Source organism: Acanthochromis polyacanthus, chromosome 9 (genome assembly GCF_021347895.1).
Source record: "Acanthochromis polyacanthus isolate Apoly-LR-REF ecotype Palm Island chromosome 9, KAUST_Apoly_ChrSc, whole genome shotgun sequence".
Taxonomy (NCBI): domain Eukaryota; kingdom Metazoa; phylum Chordata; class Actinopteri; family Pomacentridae; genus Acanthochromis; species Acanthochromis polyacanthus.
This window is the reverse complement of record NC_067121.1, coordinates 13,871,157-13,887,713: the sequence shown is the minus strand read 5'-3', so window position 1 is coordinate 13,887,713 and position 16,557 is coordinate 13,871,157. Positions and strand designations below refer to the sequence as shown.

General features: G+C 39.0%; 1 protein-coding gene and 1 long non-coding RNA gene across 3 annotated transcripts; one reads left to right on the top strand and one right to left on the bottom strand.

Moving 5' to 3' along the window:
• Positions 1 to 1,252: 1,252 nt before the first annotated feature.
• Positions 1,253 to 12,255, bottom strand: LOC110971371 (carbonic anhydrase-like). Of its 2 annotated transcripts, none has more exons than XM_022221721.2 (8): positions 12,134 to 12,255; positions 11,944 to 11,998; positions 11,121 to 11,318; positions 10,008 to 10,126; positions 9,254 to 9,346; positions 8,664 to 8,726; positions 8,373 to 8,528; positions 1,253 to 2,830 (listed from the first exon to the last, which is right to left on the bottom strand). In XM_022221721.2, the coding sequence occupies exons 2-8, from the start codon at positions 11,975 to 11,977 to the stop codon at positions 2,711 to 2,713; spliced, it is 783 nt and encodes a 260-aa protein (XP_022077413.1). In that variant the 5' UTR covers positions 11,978 to 11,998; positions 12,134 to 12,255; the 3' UTR covers positions 1,253 to 2,710. The 2 variants fall into 2 exon arrangements, with proteins under 2 accessions (XP_022077413.1, XP_022077414.1); XM_022221722.2 differs by having other exon boundaries at positions 12,083 to 12,206.
• Positions 12,142 to 16,015, top strand: LOC110971372 (uncharacterized). The gene is made up of 3 exons (XR_002597166.2): positions 12,142 to 12,263; positions 13,966 to 14,097; positions 14,446 to 16,015. It is a non-coding gene; the product is annotated as an uncharacterized LOC110971372 (long non-coding RNA).
• The last annotated feature ends 542 nt before the right edge of the window (positions 16,016 to 16,557 follow it).

The following is a 16,557-nucleotide window of genomic DNA, read 5'->3' as shown; positions in this document are numbered from 1 at the left end:
ATTCCTGAACCAACTCATCCAGCAGATCATCACACCTTCACATCCTGCAACAAGACTCTCAATACTACAAAACCTACACAGGTATCACTTTCCTTCTGCTAAATGGGGGAATTCACAAATTAGACTTGGTTTTCCAATATCAGAGACATTTTAAATTCATCACGTTCCTACCAACCGCTTCCAGTGATGATCACAGTTCATTAGTTTATCTGCATCTATTAATTTATTGACTGTCTGTTGTTTTTTCTTGTTCGTTCATAGTATTAGTTAATAAATGTCTGTATATAATTATCATCGGTTCTAGCATCGATTCCTTTGTTTTGGGAACTGGACGTTAATGAAATCAGAGTGTACGACTTTCACAATGAGATCGATCAATTTCTTTTTCATCAAAGTCTCTTTGAGACTTATAGTCTAAATTGATCATTTTCTCCTTTCTAAGCTGAGAATGGTTCCTCTAAATTAATGAGTGCAATTTTAATCATAAGGAGTAGTTTCTACCATTAGGTTGCAGCCTCCACTTTTATCTACATTGTTAGGTGCAGTCATATAAGGCTAATTTCTGCAACATTTTGCTATATATAGTTCTGAGTCACTGAACATCATGTACTCAAGCATCTGTCAATATATTTTCACATTCTACAAAACTATTGTAAATCAGTAAAACTGAATCTTGAGCTTTTACTTTATATGTTTTTTCTGTTTGTTTCTTTCTTTTAGACTCTGGGCTTTTGCCTCCCCCTCCCATCCATCACTGCACCTCAGACACTGAAAGAGACAGTTTGAGACAGAGTGGCTGTTAATTTACAAAGCGCCCATCAAAGACCATCCAACTAATGGTTTGTGATGATAAGGACTAACAAAGAAGTGTTGTTGGAGACAACAAACGGCCAATATTTGTTACAATGGGCCATCACTGTTGGGAAACACAGAACTAGACCCAAATGGAGGACTCAAAGCCCATACTGAAAATCAGAATTAAATTCTTTGTTTCTTTCTCTGTAAAATATGGAATGATTGTTATAGCAATGTATTGGTAATTCACAAAGTCAGAGGTTGGACACTCAAATGTAAAGTAAATGCTATAAAATAATAAATAGGTATAATCAAATCAAAAGCAAGGACATCAACCTCATGGTGACACTAGAAGAAATATCTGAAGAGATCACCAAAGTCAGTAAGATTTAAACCAGGAAACCATTAAGATCTGTTGAAAATTTCAGTCAGGTGTGAAAAAAGTCAATTTGAGAACTTTGCAAGTTATATGTTTTTATTGATAAACTTCTTTTATGACATGATAGATTCACACAAAACATTATTTCCCAGTTGTCATGTGGCAGCAGTTTTAAAAGATGCACTTCAAGGGCTTAAAGTTATTTGACTATAGACACACCCTAAAAGCTTAACATTCTATATAAAAACCAAAAAGTAGCATTGCTCTGGTCTCTTAACAACACCTGCTAATGATATACGTTTAGTTAACTGAAGAACTAACTATAGACATTGCAAAAATAGAATTACATTTTTAAAAATTTAACTGATGTGTTAATAGTGCATTTAGTAGTAAACTGACCCTAAATTATTTGAAACGTGAGTCTTACAGACATCATTTAATGCACTGACGTGATTGGTAGTTCAGCTGTCAAACTTCTTATAAAAATCAAGAGACTGTGCTGTAGAGCCACTGCCAGAATGAATTTATGACCACAGTAGTGCAATGTGTCAGTGTAGCTTTAACAGATATTTGAAAAAAAAAAAGTCATATTTATCTAAGATGGATGGAAGCCCAACAAAAAGTAAAATAATTTAGTTCTGATTACATGCATTTGTGTTGACATGGCCTCAGGCTGGATGAAAACATAGGGAGAACTGCAGCATTCCACAGCATTGTAGTGATTAAAGTTATTCTGCTTGCATAAAAGTGCTACTTGATGGCTGGTGGCTCCCAGTGCTGTAGGGTCTGTAGTGGGACCTATCACCACTAAAAAATGCTGTATCCACATTTTCTGTCATTGCTGGTCTGACCACTGAGATAAAGTGGTCAGCACAGCAATGACAGAAAATGCGGATACAGCAAAGTAAAAAAATAAGGCATCGGATAAAAACATTAGCGTTGACAATCTTGGCAGCTGTAGCACAACTCAAAACACAATCAAATGCATAGAAAGGGTTTCAATAAGTTGAAAAAGGGTTTCATTTTTAAACAAGGCAAAATTTTTAAAAATTGTTTTAAAAAAGATGGAGATGTCTTTTGCCAATAAACAGGCTCTAGATCAAATTAAAATTGGCTAAATGTGTTTCTGAATTGCATAAAGCAGAAATGATGCCAACTGTTTAAGATGTCTGGGATGTCTGTGTTTTCAATGAGTACGATGGTAACTAAAATATTATGGAATTTGAATAATAATACAAATGTAACATTTATTTTTAGAATATAAAATTCGAAGGACTCCAAGGTTTAAAATTAAGACTCCATATTGAAAAGATTTTGTCTATGATAAAACAGACTAACTTGGTACACATCAATTAACACTATCAGGAAGAATATATTTCAAATACCAATTACAGAATGGCTAAAGAAAACAGCATGTGTATTTAGCGTGTTACTGATAAAATGAGGATTCCTTTCTCATTGGTAGTAAGTGGACAGAATTTTTACCAAAGGACTGATAGCATAATAGACAAGGATGATATGATGGTGAAGCAGTGTTTATTTGAAGGAGGCACGGACCTGACGTCCCTTGAGAGGCTGAGGGGGCCGATAGTTGTCAACCATGCAGCATGGAGCCTCTCCTTCTCCAGTGAAGAGAAGGTTTCGGAACTTGGCCATCTGAAAAGGAAGAGGACACCCACAGAAAGAAGAGGGAAAGAAGGAGAGAGAAAGATAATTAGTGGCTGATTTTGTAGGCTGTTACATTATCAGTATCTGATAATGGAACGTAGCAGAATTACCAAATGACTGGTGAATTGGGAAGTTGAAATTAATGAACCTCTGTCCTCATACCTCGGGGTATTGTTGTTTTCATTCTTGTTTTCCTTTGCTGTTCAGTATGCTGTCGGTAATATTTTGGTTTACAGTTTGTAATCTCAACTACAATTATCAAATAAAGGCAAAAATAAATTTAATACAATCATCTGCTTCACTTATTCTAGTTAATTTAGTGTTGGGACCTCACACTCTAAGGTGGTTATCTATCATGTGCATATGATGGTGCAAAACATTGCCCTCCTGACATTGAACAAAGTTCCATATTGCACATAGGGGCATTATGATGCAACATTGGAAACAGCCATCCTCCCTCTTTGTGTCAGTTCACATCACTAACAGAACTTGTGTAACCGTGTGTGTGTGTGTGTGGTCAGGTGCTGGCTATACTTGTGGGTACCAAATGTCCCCACAACTGTAGGAAAACTGAAAACAATGTCACTTGTGGGGACCTCATTTCAGTCCCCACAAGTTTAAACAGTGTTTTCTTGGCCATGTTGTTGTTACTGAAAAAAGTAAAAGTGCAAAATGTTTCTTCAGGGTTAGGCATTGTTTTGGTCTGGGTTAAGGTTAGGGTAAGGGGTTAGATATGAATGGGAGTCAATGGTATGTCCCCACAATGATAGAAAGACATAGTATGTGTGTGCTGTGTTGTGTTGTGTTGTGTTGTGTGTGTGTGTGTGTGTGTGTGTGTGTGTGTGTGTGTGTGTGTGTGTGTGTGTGTGTGTGTGTGTGTGTGTGTGTGTGCGTGACAACGTAAGCAGCATCTTGGTATAAACAACAGCTCCTCTAGGAGCCATTTAGCTTTTAGCTAGCTGGTGGGCTTGAATTTAATTTACTTCAGTAGGCCCATTCAACAATGTCTGCACGTCTCTTGTCACAACAAAGTTTGCATTGCACTGTACATTAGTTTATCAGTGTATTCATACTTTCACTGCAAAAAGAAAGTATTTCTATTTGCAGATATTACAACAAGACTTTACAGAGGGAGGGCCAACTAAGCATCACAATTTTAGAGGGAAAATGGCCATTATTTACTCCTTGTATGCTTTATATCATGGTGTGGCAATATATTAACTAAGAGATATGAGTGTAAACCGTGCAGTGGAGATACCAGCAGTCAGTGTAATCTAAGTGAAACACAAGGCACTGAAGATTCAGACCCACCCTGTTCTAAAGCATGATATGACTTCTATGGCTTCACTCTGGACTTTGACAATGTTTGGATTGACATTTATTGACATTTGACATTCTAGCTATTAAGAGATATAATTTGCTATATGACACACTAGCGATTCCTCTTCATGCTTTACACCCCCTGTCAAAAGTTGTAGGACACTGTCTCATTCAAATAAAGTAGAACCTGTCCTACAACTTTTGACAGGGGGTGTATTTCATCATATGGATGTGATCAGGGCAGGACTCTGATCATACATGTAAAGTTTCAGGCAGATTGCAGCATGTTCAGGGCATTTACACAGCATTTGAAATTTCATGGCGAAGCATCAAAATTCCAGAGGCCGCCACGGACACGCCCTTTGACTTTGCAAAAAGATTTTAATAACTTTGGATCATTAAGGCCTCCTGTATTTACTGGCCGAATTTGAGGTGAATTGGAGTTTCCCCCTAGGAGGAGTTCGCTCTAGAAAAAAAAAAAAAAGGGCAAAATCTGACATTCAACGCAAAATAGCTCACTTCCTGCTGGGTTTGGAATGTGGCTGTCACTGACTTTTTTGTTCAGCCTGATGTGCTGCATATGTGTACCGAATTTGGTAGATACACCCCGTCAAAAGTTGTAGGACAGGTTCTACTTTATTTGAATGAGAAAGTATCCTAAAACTTTGACAGGGGGTGTACCTTCCCTTGTTCTCCTAGATTGCCCAGGCTAACAAGGTGTTTGTCAGCCTCAAGTAATGGTTCTCATCTGCTCCAATCCTCACTTTACCAGACTCTAAGCTCCAAATCATTGCTGTGATCCACACTTTGAATGGCAATTATGTCTCAGCTTTCCTTTTAGGACAAATTAGGTCATCCCTGTGCTTTTATTTCTCAAGAAACGTGTCCCTGATAGAGAGAAATTACGGTTTGAGCAAATGGGAGCTTCTGGCCATCAAATGAAGACTTGGGGAATAGAGACGTAGGCTAGGGAGACCCAAACTGTCATTCCTGGTTTGGACTTACCACAAAAAATGCACTACATTAGATCAACTTAGAGATTTAACTCGAGGCAAGGCAGATGGACATTCAACTTCACCCTTCAAGACTAGGTCGTCCTTCCAAAGGCTTTTCATTCATTGTTTTTCTTCTACCTTCTTCCAGTACTATGATGGCCCTGGTCTGACATTCCCCTGGCCTTTTTTCCACAGCTCCCTTCATTTCATGGCAATACTGTCAGTTTGACTATTGTCAAGTGCAACTTCTTAATGTCTCACTTTTTTCCGCCTTCCTAAACTTCTATAATGTTTAATTGCAATGATTTCTCCCAGGATGTGATTACTTTGAAATACTCACTGACTTTCTGACTCCTCCTAACTTGTACCCATCCCTTTCCAAAGGTATGCTTCTCCTACCCTTCTCCTGGTGTGTACCCTTGGCAATCCTGTATATATACACCTCACCTTTCCTGTACCAGATTGCCGTTAGTCTGTTCATGTGTTCATTCTAGAAGTTCTTGCTAGTGTTGACTTCATGTTTGCTAGAGTGTCTCATTTTTAGGTTTTTGGATTTTTTTTTTCTCTGACTAAATTTGCATGTTTTGAATGTACCTTTGCGTACAACCTTTGGACTGTCAGTAAAAAATCTGCCTATTTCGAATGCCACTCTGAGTCCCGTAACTTTCTTTGAATCGGAGTCTGTCTTGTGTGTACAGAAAAACAACTGGGAGAGTCATCATGCATAGCTGGTAGAAACTTCTGAATGAGACTTCTGAATGAGAAATACAAACACACATTCACAGACACAGAACAGGTGTGAGGAATAGTCTAACAATACAATGTGGAATGACTTGCAGATTAGCTATTGCTCCTTTTGAACTTGCTCTGCTTTTTGATATTTATAGAAAATAACTGATGCAAAAGAACCTGTAGGACTTACACACGTGGACAAAATTGTTGGTACCCCTCAGTTAAAGAAGGAAAAACCCACAATTCTCACTGAAATCACTTGAAACTCACAAAAGTAACAATAAATAAAAATTTATTGAAAATTAAATAATCAAAAACAGCCATTACTTTTGAATTGTTGATTAACATAATTATTTAAAAAAAACAAACTAATGAAACAGGGCTGGACAAAAATGATGGTACTTCTATAAAAGATTGAAAACTATTTGACCAGAGTGACATGATTAACTCAGGTGTGTCATTTAATTGACATCACAGGTGTTTCCAAACTCATAATCAGTCAGTCTGCCTATTTAAAGGGAGACAAGTAGTCACCCTGCTGTTTGGTGAAAAGGTGTGTACCACACTGAACATGGACAACAGAAAGCGAAGGAGAGAATTGTCCCAGGACATCCGAAAAAAAATGATAGACAAACATCTTAAAGGTAAAGGCTATAAGACCATCTCTAAACAGCTTGAAGTTCCTGTGACAACAGTGGCTCTTATTATTCAGAAGTTCAAGACCCACGGGACAGTAGCCAACCTCCCTGGACGTGGCCGCAAGAGGAAAATTGATGACAAATTGAAGAGACGGATCGTTGGAATTGTATCCAAAGAGCCCAGAGCAACCTCCAAAGAAATTAAAGGTGAACTCCAAGGCCAAGGTACATCAGTGTCAGATCGCACCATTTGTCGTTGTTTGAGCCAAAGTGGACTTCATGGGAGACGACCAAGGAGGACACCACTGCTGAAAAAAACTCATAAAAAAGCCAGACTGGAATTTGCAAAAATGCATGTTGACAAGCCACAAAGCTTCTGGGAGAATGTCCTTTGGACAGATGAGACCAAACTGGAGCTTTTTGGTAAGGCACATCAACTCTATGTTCATAGACTCAAAAACCAAGCATACGAAGAAAAGAACACTGTCCCTACGGTGAAACATGGAGGAGGCTCAGTAATGTTTTGGGGCTGCTTTGCTGCATCTGGCACAGGGTGTCTTGAAAATGTGCAAGGTACGATGAAATCTGAAGACTATCAAGGCATTCTGGAGAGAAATGTGCTGCCTAGTGTCAGAAAGCTTGGTCTCAGTCGCAGGTCATGGGTCTTCCAACAGGACAACGATCCAAAACACACAGCCAAAAACACCCAAGAATGGCTGAGAGAAAAGCGTTGGACTATTCTAAAGTGGCCTTCTATGAGCCCAGATCTGAATCCCATTGAACATATGTGGAAGGAGCTGAAACATGCCATTTGGAGAAGACACCCATCAAACCTGAGACAACTGGAGCTGTTTGCTCAAGAGGAGTGGGCCAAAATACCTGTTGACAGCTGCAGAACGCTCATTGACAAATACAGAAATCGTTTAATTGCAGTGATTGCCTCAAAAGGTTGTGCAACAAAATATTAAGTTATGGGTACCATCATTTTTGTCCAGCCCTATTTCATTAGTTTGTTTTTTTTAATAATTATGTTAATCAACAATTCAAAAGTGATGGCTGATTTTGATTATTTAATTTTCAATAAATTTTTATTTATTGTTACTTTTGTGAGTTTCAAGTGATTTCAGTGAGAATTGTGGGTTTTTCCTTCTTTAACTGAGGGGTACCAACAATTTTGTCCACGTGTGTATAGGTCAATCACATAGAGATTAATTTTTTGTACTTATGAGCAAATTAAGGTTGTGCCAGAATAGTCGACCAAATGGTAGTTGATGAGGCGAGTCTTAGTGGACAAAGTTTTGATAGGTCAGGTGGTCACAAGAAAACAACATGCCTCTAACTCCACTGAAGTGTTCACTACTTGCACTTTGTCTACCCCGAAGCACAACATGGTTAAACGTATTGACAATAAGTTCAACCACTTTGCTGGTTTTTACAGCACACAGAAAATTATAGGCCTACTGCTTTTATTGGTGTTACTACTGCTTGATATATCAGTTTTGTGTTTGTGGTTACAAAATTATTTTTTTTAAAGGGCTAATTATTAGCTGTACTTTTTTATTTATCTGTTATGCAGAACAATGCTAACAATGTTAGCCTCCTTACAAAAAATTCTCTCAGCCCTAAGCTCAATTATTTTTTGATGACTCCAAAAAACATATATTGAGGTAATTAAATGAATATTATAAATATGCAACAACGAGTTGACCAATAGCTTACATTACAGACTTTTAGTTGAATAGGAAAACCCTTCTATTGTCCTGCTTTCATGTGAGCTCAAGTTCCGTTTTAACAGTTTCTTTTAGTGTAGGTGAAGCAAGCACATAAGTGAAGCAAGTTACATACTTGTGCAGGGCTGACACTGACTGGCTCCTTGAGCACAATCCAGGTGACACTCTCCAAGAGGGGTGGAGTCGTCAAAGAGCCATCATAAGTCCAATAATCCAGAGAACCAGGAAGAAGAGTCTTTGCATCAAAGTTAGCAAAGGTTGTCTGCTTTCCCTGCAAGGAGGGAGTAGAGAAAGAGGAAAAAGCAACGGTGTTTCCCAAGCTTAATAACTGCTCTTTGTAGAAAACGTGTGCACATGTATATTTAACAAAACTGTGTTTTGTGAATTCTGAGACAATTGTTTTTACCTTATTCTTAATAACATCCAAGGCATCCAGAACTTTCTGAAGTCGGGGGTTGGCAGCACCAATCTGGAACACAGAACAGATATATACATAACATAATCTATTTTCTCCTTACAGATTTAAAGGCACAAAAAACACTTTCTTGGGCTGCACAGTGAAGTAGTGGTTAGTACTTTCGCGTTGCAGCAAGGAGATCCCCGGTTGAAATCCCGGCCTGAGCCTGGGATCTTTCTGCATGGAGTTTGCATGTTCTACCTGTGCATGCGTGGGTTTTCTCCGGGTACTCCGGCTTCCTCCCACAGTCCAAAAACATGCTGAGGTTAAGTGATTACTCTAAAGTGCCCGTAGGTGTGAATGTGAGAGTGATTGTTTGTCTGTATGTGTAGCCCTGTGACAGACTGGCGACCTGTCCAGGGTGTCCCCTGCCTTCGCCCGAGTCAGCTGGGATAGACTCCAGCTCCCCTGCGACCCTAGTGAGGATAAAGCGGTGTATAGAGAATGGATGGATGGATGGATGGATAAGCACTTTCTCACAGCTTGTAGGCAGTACAGGGTCAGATTGATTAGCCAGTGATGAATCAGTGATACCTCACCTTTAGAAAAACCCCGACCACAGCAAGTCCATCAGGCTTGTCAGCTGCCTCTCCAAAGCTGGGATACTTCGTGTTCCAGTGGACCAAGTGAAGCTAACAACATAAATAAATCAATTAGTGTTTTACTATTAAGCCAGTGTGTCACCTAATTCAAATGTCATCTAAGGAGACAGAAGATTACAAAAAGCCACAGAGATCTTCACATAACAGAGCCAGGTTTGTTTCAGCACAGAGGGATTTAACTAGCATGTAACAGAGTTCTTTTCAAGTCAGTGCTATGTAAAAATCTGTGAATGAGAAGACAAGGAGTGGAAACGATGTGATAATATGGCAATTAATCTGACTGATTTCCTGATTATTTGCTCATCATGCACATCAGATTTACCTTTTTTATCCGTTTGCACCTAAACACATTTATGCTAACATCCAAATTGCAATTATATCTGAGAAAGTCTCATATACTCACCCTAAAGTCCCAAATTCTTAGAAAAAAATACTGAATTAATTATTTTAATGTCTTTACTGATAGCTGCAACATTGCCACAGTCTTCTCTCAAGTCCCCTGTGATGTTTTGAAACTACTGGCCACTTGAAAAATGAAAACATAACAGATTTGTCGCCCTTACCATTTTACCTACACAACACATCCTGGCCATTTATTTTATATGGTAAAATAACTGTAAAGTAGGGGGTTGTTGTAAGCATCTTTTAATCCCAATTCAGCTAACTGAAGAAGCTCCTGTGGCTTCAGTACCTCACAGGGGAATTTGATGCCGTTGACAGTATGCTCGGAGCCTCTGTCGTCACTGCCTCCCCAGTGGAAATGAAACTGCCTCAGACGATAGGTTCCAGAAATAGGACCTCCAGTGAGGGCTGGTTAGGACAAAACAACAGAATCACTGGAGACAATTAGGAAAAGACATATTTGCTTGCCTATGCTCTTCAGTTAGGAAGAACATAATAGGATTTTTGATTGTATGTGTTTCTAGTGCTATTGAATTTTGACTGCTATACTGTCAAAATGAAGGCTTTAATTAAGAGGGCCTTGGAGCTGAGGGAAAGCCTCTGTTACAAACTGTGTGAAGTGGGTGTTTACCCTCCAGGGAGGGTCTAATAAAAGACATTACTTAGTTGCACTGCGGGAAACGAAGAATTAAGGCTTTTAGAGCTTATCTCTTGCTTCAGTTTTTTGACTATTCTGTTAATCAGTTTCAAGAAAGTGCAAATGGCTTAAGTATCCCTTTAATAAGATTTAATAAGATTTTTTGAAGGTAGTTTAAGTTGCTCTCTTTATCTGTCCTGTCATGATGCTTATTATTGGTATAATTGGCAGGTGATGAGAGTGCAAACTAATTTTGTTTCAGTGTTTTCCTAAACAACAAATATTTTTAGACATGACTTAAATCTAAGTCTTGTAAGACTTTCTTCTGATGATATGTACCTCTGAATGTAAGTCCAACAAACACTGTCAGTGAGCAGGGTGAGGTACTATAGATGTCTGCTGACCCTTAGATAATGAAATACTCTTATCAGCTACAGCGCATAGAGCAGCAACTGAGACACAAGGAAGACAGGCAGATGAAGTTTTCTAATTTTAATATTTACAGTAAATGCACAAGATTTAACACATCTTTATTAAAAGTCCTGATGCACAACTGCCTTATAACTGATGTTATATACTATGACAGCCCCCTTATGTCCTTGTAGTTGTATGACAGGTAAAAAAAAAAAAATTACAAAAAGAAAAATTAGATTATAGGTCAATAACTGGATAAAGGTCTTCTTTGTGACTTTGTCTATTAACAATAACTGCATAAATGTCTTCTTCGTGACTGTCTATTAACAATAAGAGTTGAGATTTGCTTACTGGAGCTGTCTGTGTCATCCACAAAGTCCACCTGGAAGGAGTGTCCATTGTTAAGAATGCCTTTGGCGTTGGAGGGATCATATCTGAGTTTTAGAGCCTTCAGGGAGGAGTTGTATTGGGCCTCCTTTGGGACAATGTTAATGGGGGACTGTCTGGGCCCATTAGCTATAGGGAAATTGTCTGCCCAGAAGTCAGGTCCTATAAATATAAATACAAAATGGGTTAACCATATCATTACACACACACACACACACACACACACACACACACACACACACACACACACACACACACACACATATATATATATATGTATGTATTATATATTATATATAATACAGAGATGTATTATATATTATATATAATACAGAGAGAAGAGAGAAGCAATATAAATAATCAGTCCATTACTCAAACTGTAAAATGGATCCAGTAAAATAACTTTTGCTGAGCAGTACTATGAACATAATTTTCTTCTGAAAGTATCGATGTAGATGTAGTCAGTCCAGACACTTTCAGCTTAACCTGTAGCAATAACGTTAACAGTTAATTTTTTGCTTTGCATATACAACTTTCAGATAAGTCACAACAACCCAACAGATCCGAAAAAGTATAGGGTTAAAGTTGTCAGAAAAGGTTCACTTTAGAGAAAAGCACAGTGATAATGTAAATGTTCAAGTAATTAAATGGTAGCAGTAACATAGGTTACTGTCTGCATGACTACTGAACTGAGTTCATAATGGCAGTTTGTTCTTATCATGTTCCACAGACACCTGATAATCCAGCTGGCTTCACCACAGCCGGCTGGATGCTGTCAGGTCCTCACCGTTAGTTGCTCCGTATCCCCATTCATGAGACATGGCTGCTCCTACTATGTTACCCTGGAAACACAAGAGAACGGTTAATCCAAGTCAGTTTGCAGGTCAAATAGAGGATGAATAGGCAGATGACGACGATCTACTGACAGACAAGAGCTGAAAGGCTTTATAGGTTTCTCACGAGTGGGTTTGGCTTACTGTCTCTTAATCAGGCCTGTCAATCAGAAGAGCAGAGCGTGCGATGGTGGCGTTCTTCACTCCTGGAGCTCTGCACCTCCTCCGCTCCGTTCCGCTGCCGTCCACACCTCCCTCTTTCCACCATACAGAGGTAGGCTGTGGACAAGATGGGATGCTGATTTTATCGGCAGTCTCTTCTCTTCTGTCAGAGATGGATTAGTGTGCGATGTGTGCAAATCATCCACACATATCCATCCTATCCCTCCTCACACACCTCGCTGTTTTCATCTGTTGCAGGCTTTGTTCGCACACTCCTGCGGATTTTAGTGCAATATCCTGAAGTCGACATTTTCTTTTAACCTCTTGCCAGCTTTCACTGATCTCTATTATCCAGTTCCTTGTGTACTGCTGTATAAATGCTGTGTGCTGAGGGGGCGTGCATGCCTATTCACAGGGTGATCACAATCTATTCTGGAAATGGAACCATCCGCCCCTAGTTCCACTGTCAAGACTATTTGACTAATTATGTTTATGCTACACGCGCACACCACACACACACATACTATGTTTTTCTATCTTTGTGGGGACTTACCATTGACTCCCATTCATATCTAACCCCTAACCTTTACCCTAACCTTAACCAAACCCTAACCCTAACCAAAACAATGTCTAACCCTAAAGAAACGTTTTTGCACTTTTACTTTTTTCAGTAACAACAACATGGCCAAGAAAACACTGTTTAAACTTGTGGGGACCGAAATGAGGTCCCCACAAGTGACATTGTTTTCGGTTTTCCGACAGTTGTGGGGACATTTGGTCCCCACAAGTATAGCCAGCACCTGACCACACACGCACGTGCAAATTGCCAAGTGCAGTTACAGGAATAGCCTCTGAATTGACCACTTAAGGATCTGTTTCCATTGCTGTGGAGTTACCACTGGGATTAAATGTTGATATAATCATTTTGTGACAGATTGTAATAAATGATTATACTCATTTATAGATATTATTTTGGTATATGTTTGTATAACAAAAACAACTTAAACATGTTCTAAGTTAACACATCAAGATCACCATACTCTTTAAAAATCTTACTGTAAAGGATGAATTCAACTCGTCAATACACCAGTTATTTGCTGCCATCTTGTGGCTCAATAAGATACAACTGAAACTTGCTACTTTTGAATTCTGAGTATCTAACATACACAGAGGGCTGCACAGTGGAGTAGTGGTTAGCACTTTCGCCTTGCAGCGAGAAGATCCCTGGTTCGTGTCCTGGCTTGCCCGGGATCTTTCTGCATGGAGTTTGCATGTTCTACCTGTGCATGCGTGGGTTTTCTCCAGGTACTCCAGCTTCCTCCCACAGTCCAAAAACATGCTGAGGTTAACTGATTACTCTAAATTGCCCATAGGGGTGAATGTGAGAGTGATTGTTTGTCTGTATGTGTAGCCCTGTGACAGACTGGCGACCTGTCCAGGGTGTTCCCTGCCTTCGCCCGAGTCAGCTGGGATAGACTCCAGCTCCCCTGCAACCCTAGTGAGGATTAAGCGGTGTATAGAGAATGGATGGATAACATAGATGTACTGGAATGGTAGGCAAGTTTAGTTTTTAAGTCACTGATGTACATCTGTGTACATGTTTGTCTTCAGCAAAACGAATAGGGCAATTGCTTACATTAATCAGGAGGTCAAATAGAGTTGGGTTTTTAAAATTTCCTGAGTGACAATAATAAATGAATGATAAATGAAAGTGTCATGGTCCTCCGACTATCTATTTTCCCCAATGTTTCTCTTGTTCTCCTTTTTTATTTGTGTTTCTTGTTTGCATTCTCTCTCTCTCTCCTTGTGTATAGGAGTGTATCCCCTCTTGGCATTTCTCAGTTTGTACATCTTCGATTCCTTCCTCACCTCCTTTCCTCGTGTCTTAGTCGCTCTCATCTGAGATGTGAGGGAAGAAGACAAGAATGAGACACAAGAGACAACAGGTATTCAACAAAGGCATGAGGCATTTCACTTCATTGCTGTCATTTTAAAGAGATGTCAGTGAAATGTGATACGTCATACAGCTGCATCATCTGTCCATTGCTTTGTAAAAGCCTGCTGTTATATTTTAAGATCTCTGTCACTGTATGTAACAGTGCTCATGACAGCTAAAGTATATATTTAGTTCTACTTCAACAATTTCTCAATGTATGCACAATGTGAGAAAAATTTACTGTTGTCCTACATCTTTATTTCATTATTTAATATCCACACATGCTGTGAAGTATAAAAGAGGTGTAACACGCAAATAACTAAACACTCCAGCTGTGTGTCTCTTTTATATGTCACAGGTTCTGAAAAGACTTCTGCAAAGGATACTTCAAGAATTCTGCTGTGCATTCTCACTCATAGCTACCGTGGCAAGCGTCCTCCCTCCTCAGGCTTCAGGATGCAGTTTAAGATTGGAGACATCCTTCAAGACTGCACACTAATTCTAATTCAGGTTCACATGTAGGAAGATGGAGAAAAGAGAGAATGAGGAGGCTCAACATATTAGATGACTCTTATCTTTACCTGGACATGGTGACATACTTTTCTCCTGCTGGCAATTATCTGACACATCTGAAATTCATTTTACAATCAACCTCTTAGTATTTAAACCACAGCTGGTCCGTCTACCTTCTGCTAAATGCTCTCTCTGTTGTAGTGTTGTAGTCTCACACAGCCTCTGCATTTGTTCTTTGTTTTTAAGTGTCATCGAAAGGTTCAGGTTCCGCTACCTCTAGTCATTTGTTTGCCAGCTAGCCTTCTTCACCAGCAGTCTCTACCCCATCAGCTTTCACGCTCAGGCCACCAGCATCTACAATGTCAGTCATCCACCTAGTTACATGTTACTGTTGCTAACTGTGTGTAGTGCTCAGCTTCTTGATCCAAACCCCCCACCAAAAACATCATTAACATAAAGCAGCACTGATTAGGCATAATGATTACATCTATTTTGCCAAAATATTAAATGCTAAAATGTTTGTTGAACCACATTTTATTGTACAAATTTTTACCTCAGCTCTTGAGGAGAAGAAACTGAAAACACCACAACCACCACTGCACTGTTACTTTTCAAAAAGAGGAAATCGTACCAACCAAATTATTCAGATACACAAATTGGTTCCTTCTCTAAAAATGGGTACAATTTTCTGTCACACTCAATGCCAAGTTTCTTGTAATTTAAGTGAGAACCAAATGCTGTAACTGATGACAGCATCAGACAAACAGTCTGAAGTACAGGCGTTTCTAGCCCATTTTGAAGGGTGCTCAAGCACCCCTAAATTGAATCCCAGCACCCCTAAAATTTGAGAGATTTTTTTTTGCATTGCATGTAATTTTTATTTATCAAAGCTGAAAAGTGTAAAAACCATACAGTACTTGGTTGATAGGTAATGTTTTAACAACAAAAATACAGCAACCCCCCAGTTAGTCAGTGTCTGTTTGAACTAGACTGAAAGAAGCTCGCTGTTGTGTCAAGTGCATGTGTTAATATTAAAGCCAAGGTGCTACTGACTAGCTAACTGACTGGATGCCCATTACAACTCCTGTTGTGTGTGTGTGTGTGTGTGTGTGTGTGTGTGTGTGTGTGTGTGTGTGTGTGTGTGTGTGTGTGTGTGTGTGTGTGTGTGTGTGTGTGTAGAGACAGACAGATAGACAGACACTTATCATGGACATAAGATTCATTTTAAAAAAAAAAGAGCCAGGTTCAGGTAGGAAAGTAAGATCAAATGGTTTATCTATCAAGAGTAATGCTGTAAGTTGGATCAATGTATACATACATTATACAGCATATAATACATGCATTGAAAAAGTCAATTTCTGTTAATCTGTTTTACATGCTGTGCATCACATTTCAAATAAAAGTCAAAAAATAAATCCAAGGTCCATTTTGGTGTTTTTGATACTCAATATAGGGCTCTGGTTTACTCTAGAAACATACATGCTGTTTATGTGTATGTTGAGGAGCTGCTGTATCTAAATGAGTCGTCTTTTCCCAGAAATTAGGATTATGATATGTTTCTTTTATGATTCCAGTGCATTCCTCTTTTGCGGTGACTCAGCATTTAAATAATATTTATCAGATTGGATGGTTTAGTCGCAGACTTTTTCATAAAGTGTTATGCTTTTCTTTCACAAATGTGGGAATGAAATTGCGTTAAAATGTACAAACAGTGAAATTTATCTTGCCTGGCCGGGCAACACTGGGTGCTCAGCACCCCTAAACCTCTGATCCTACAATCGCCTCTGGTCTGAAGTGATGTTATGTAAGTGGATGAATTCTAGATATAAATCAAGAAGGTTGTAGTACTATAGTGAGTAAGATACTCTCCTACAAGCTCAATGATAAGAGTATGAGTGTAAGCACTCATAAGATTTGAACTGTGTATTTCACGTGTAACATGCAGAGTTGTGACTTG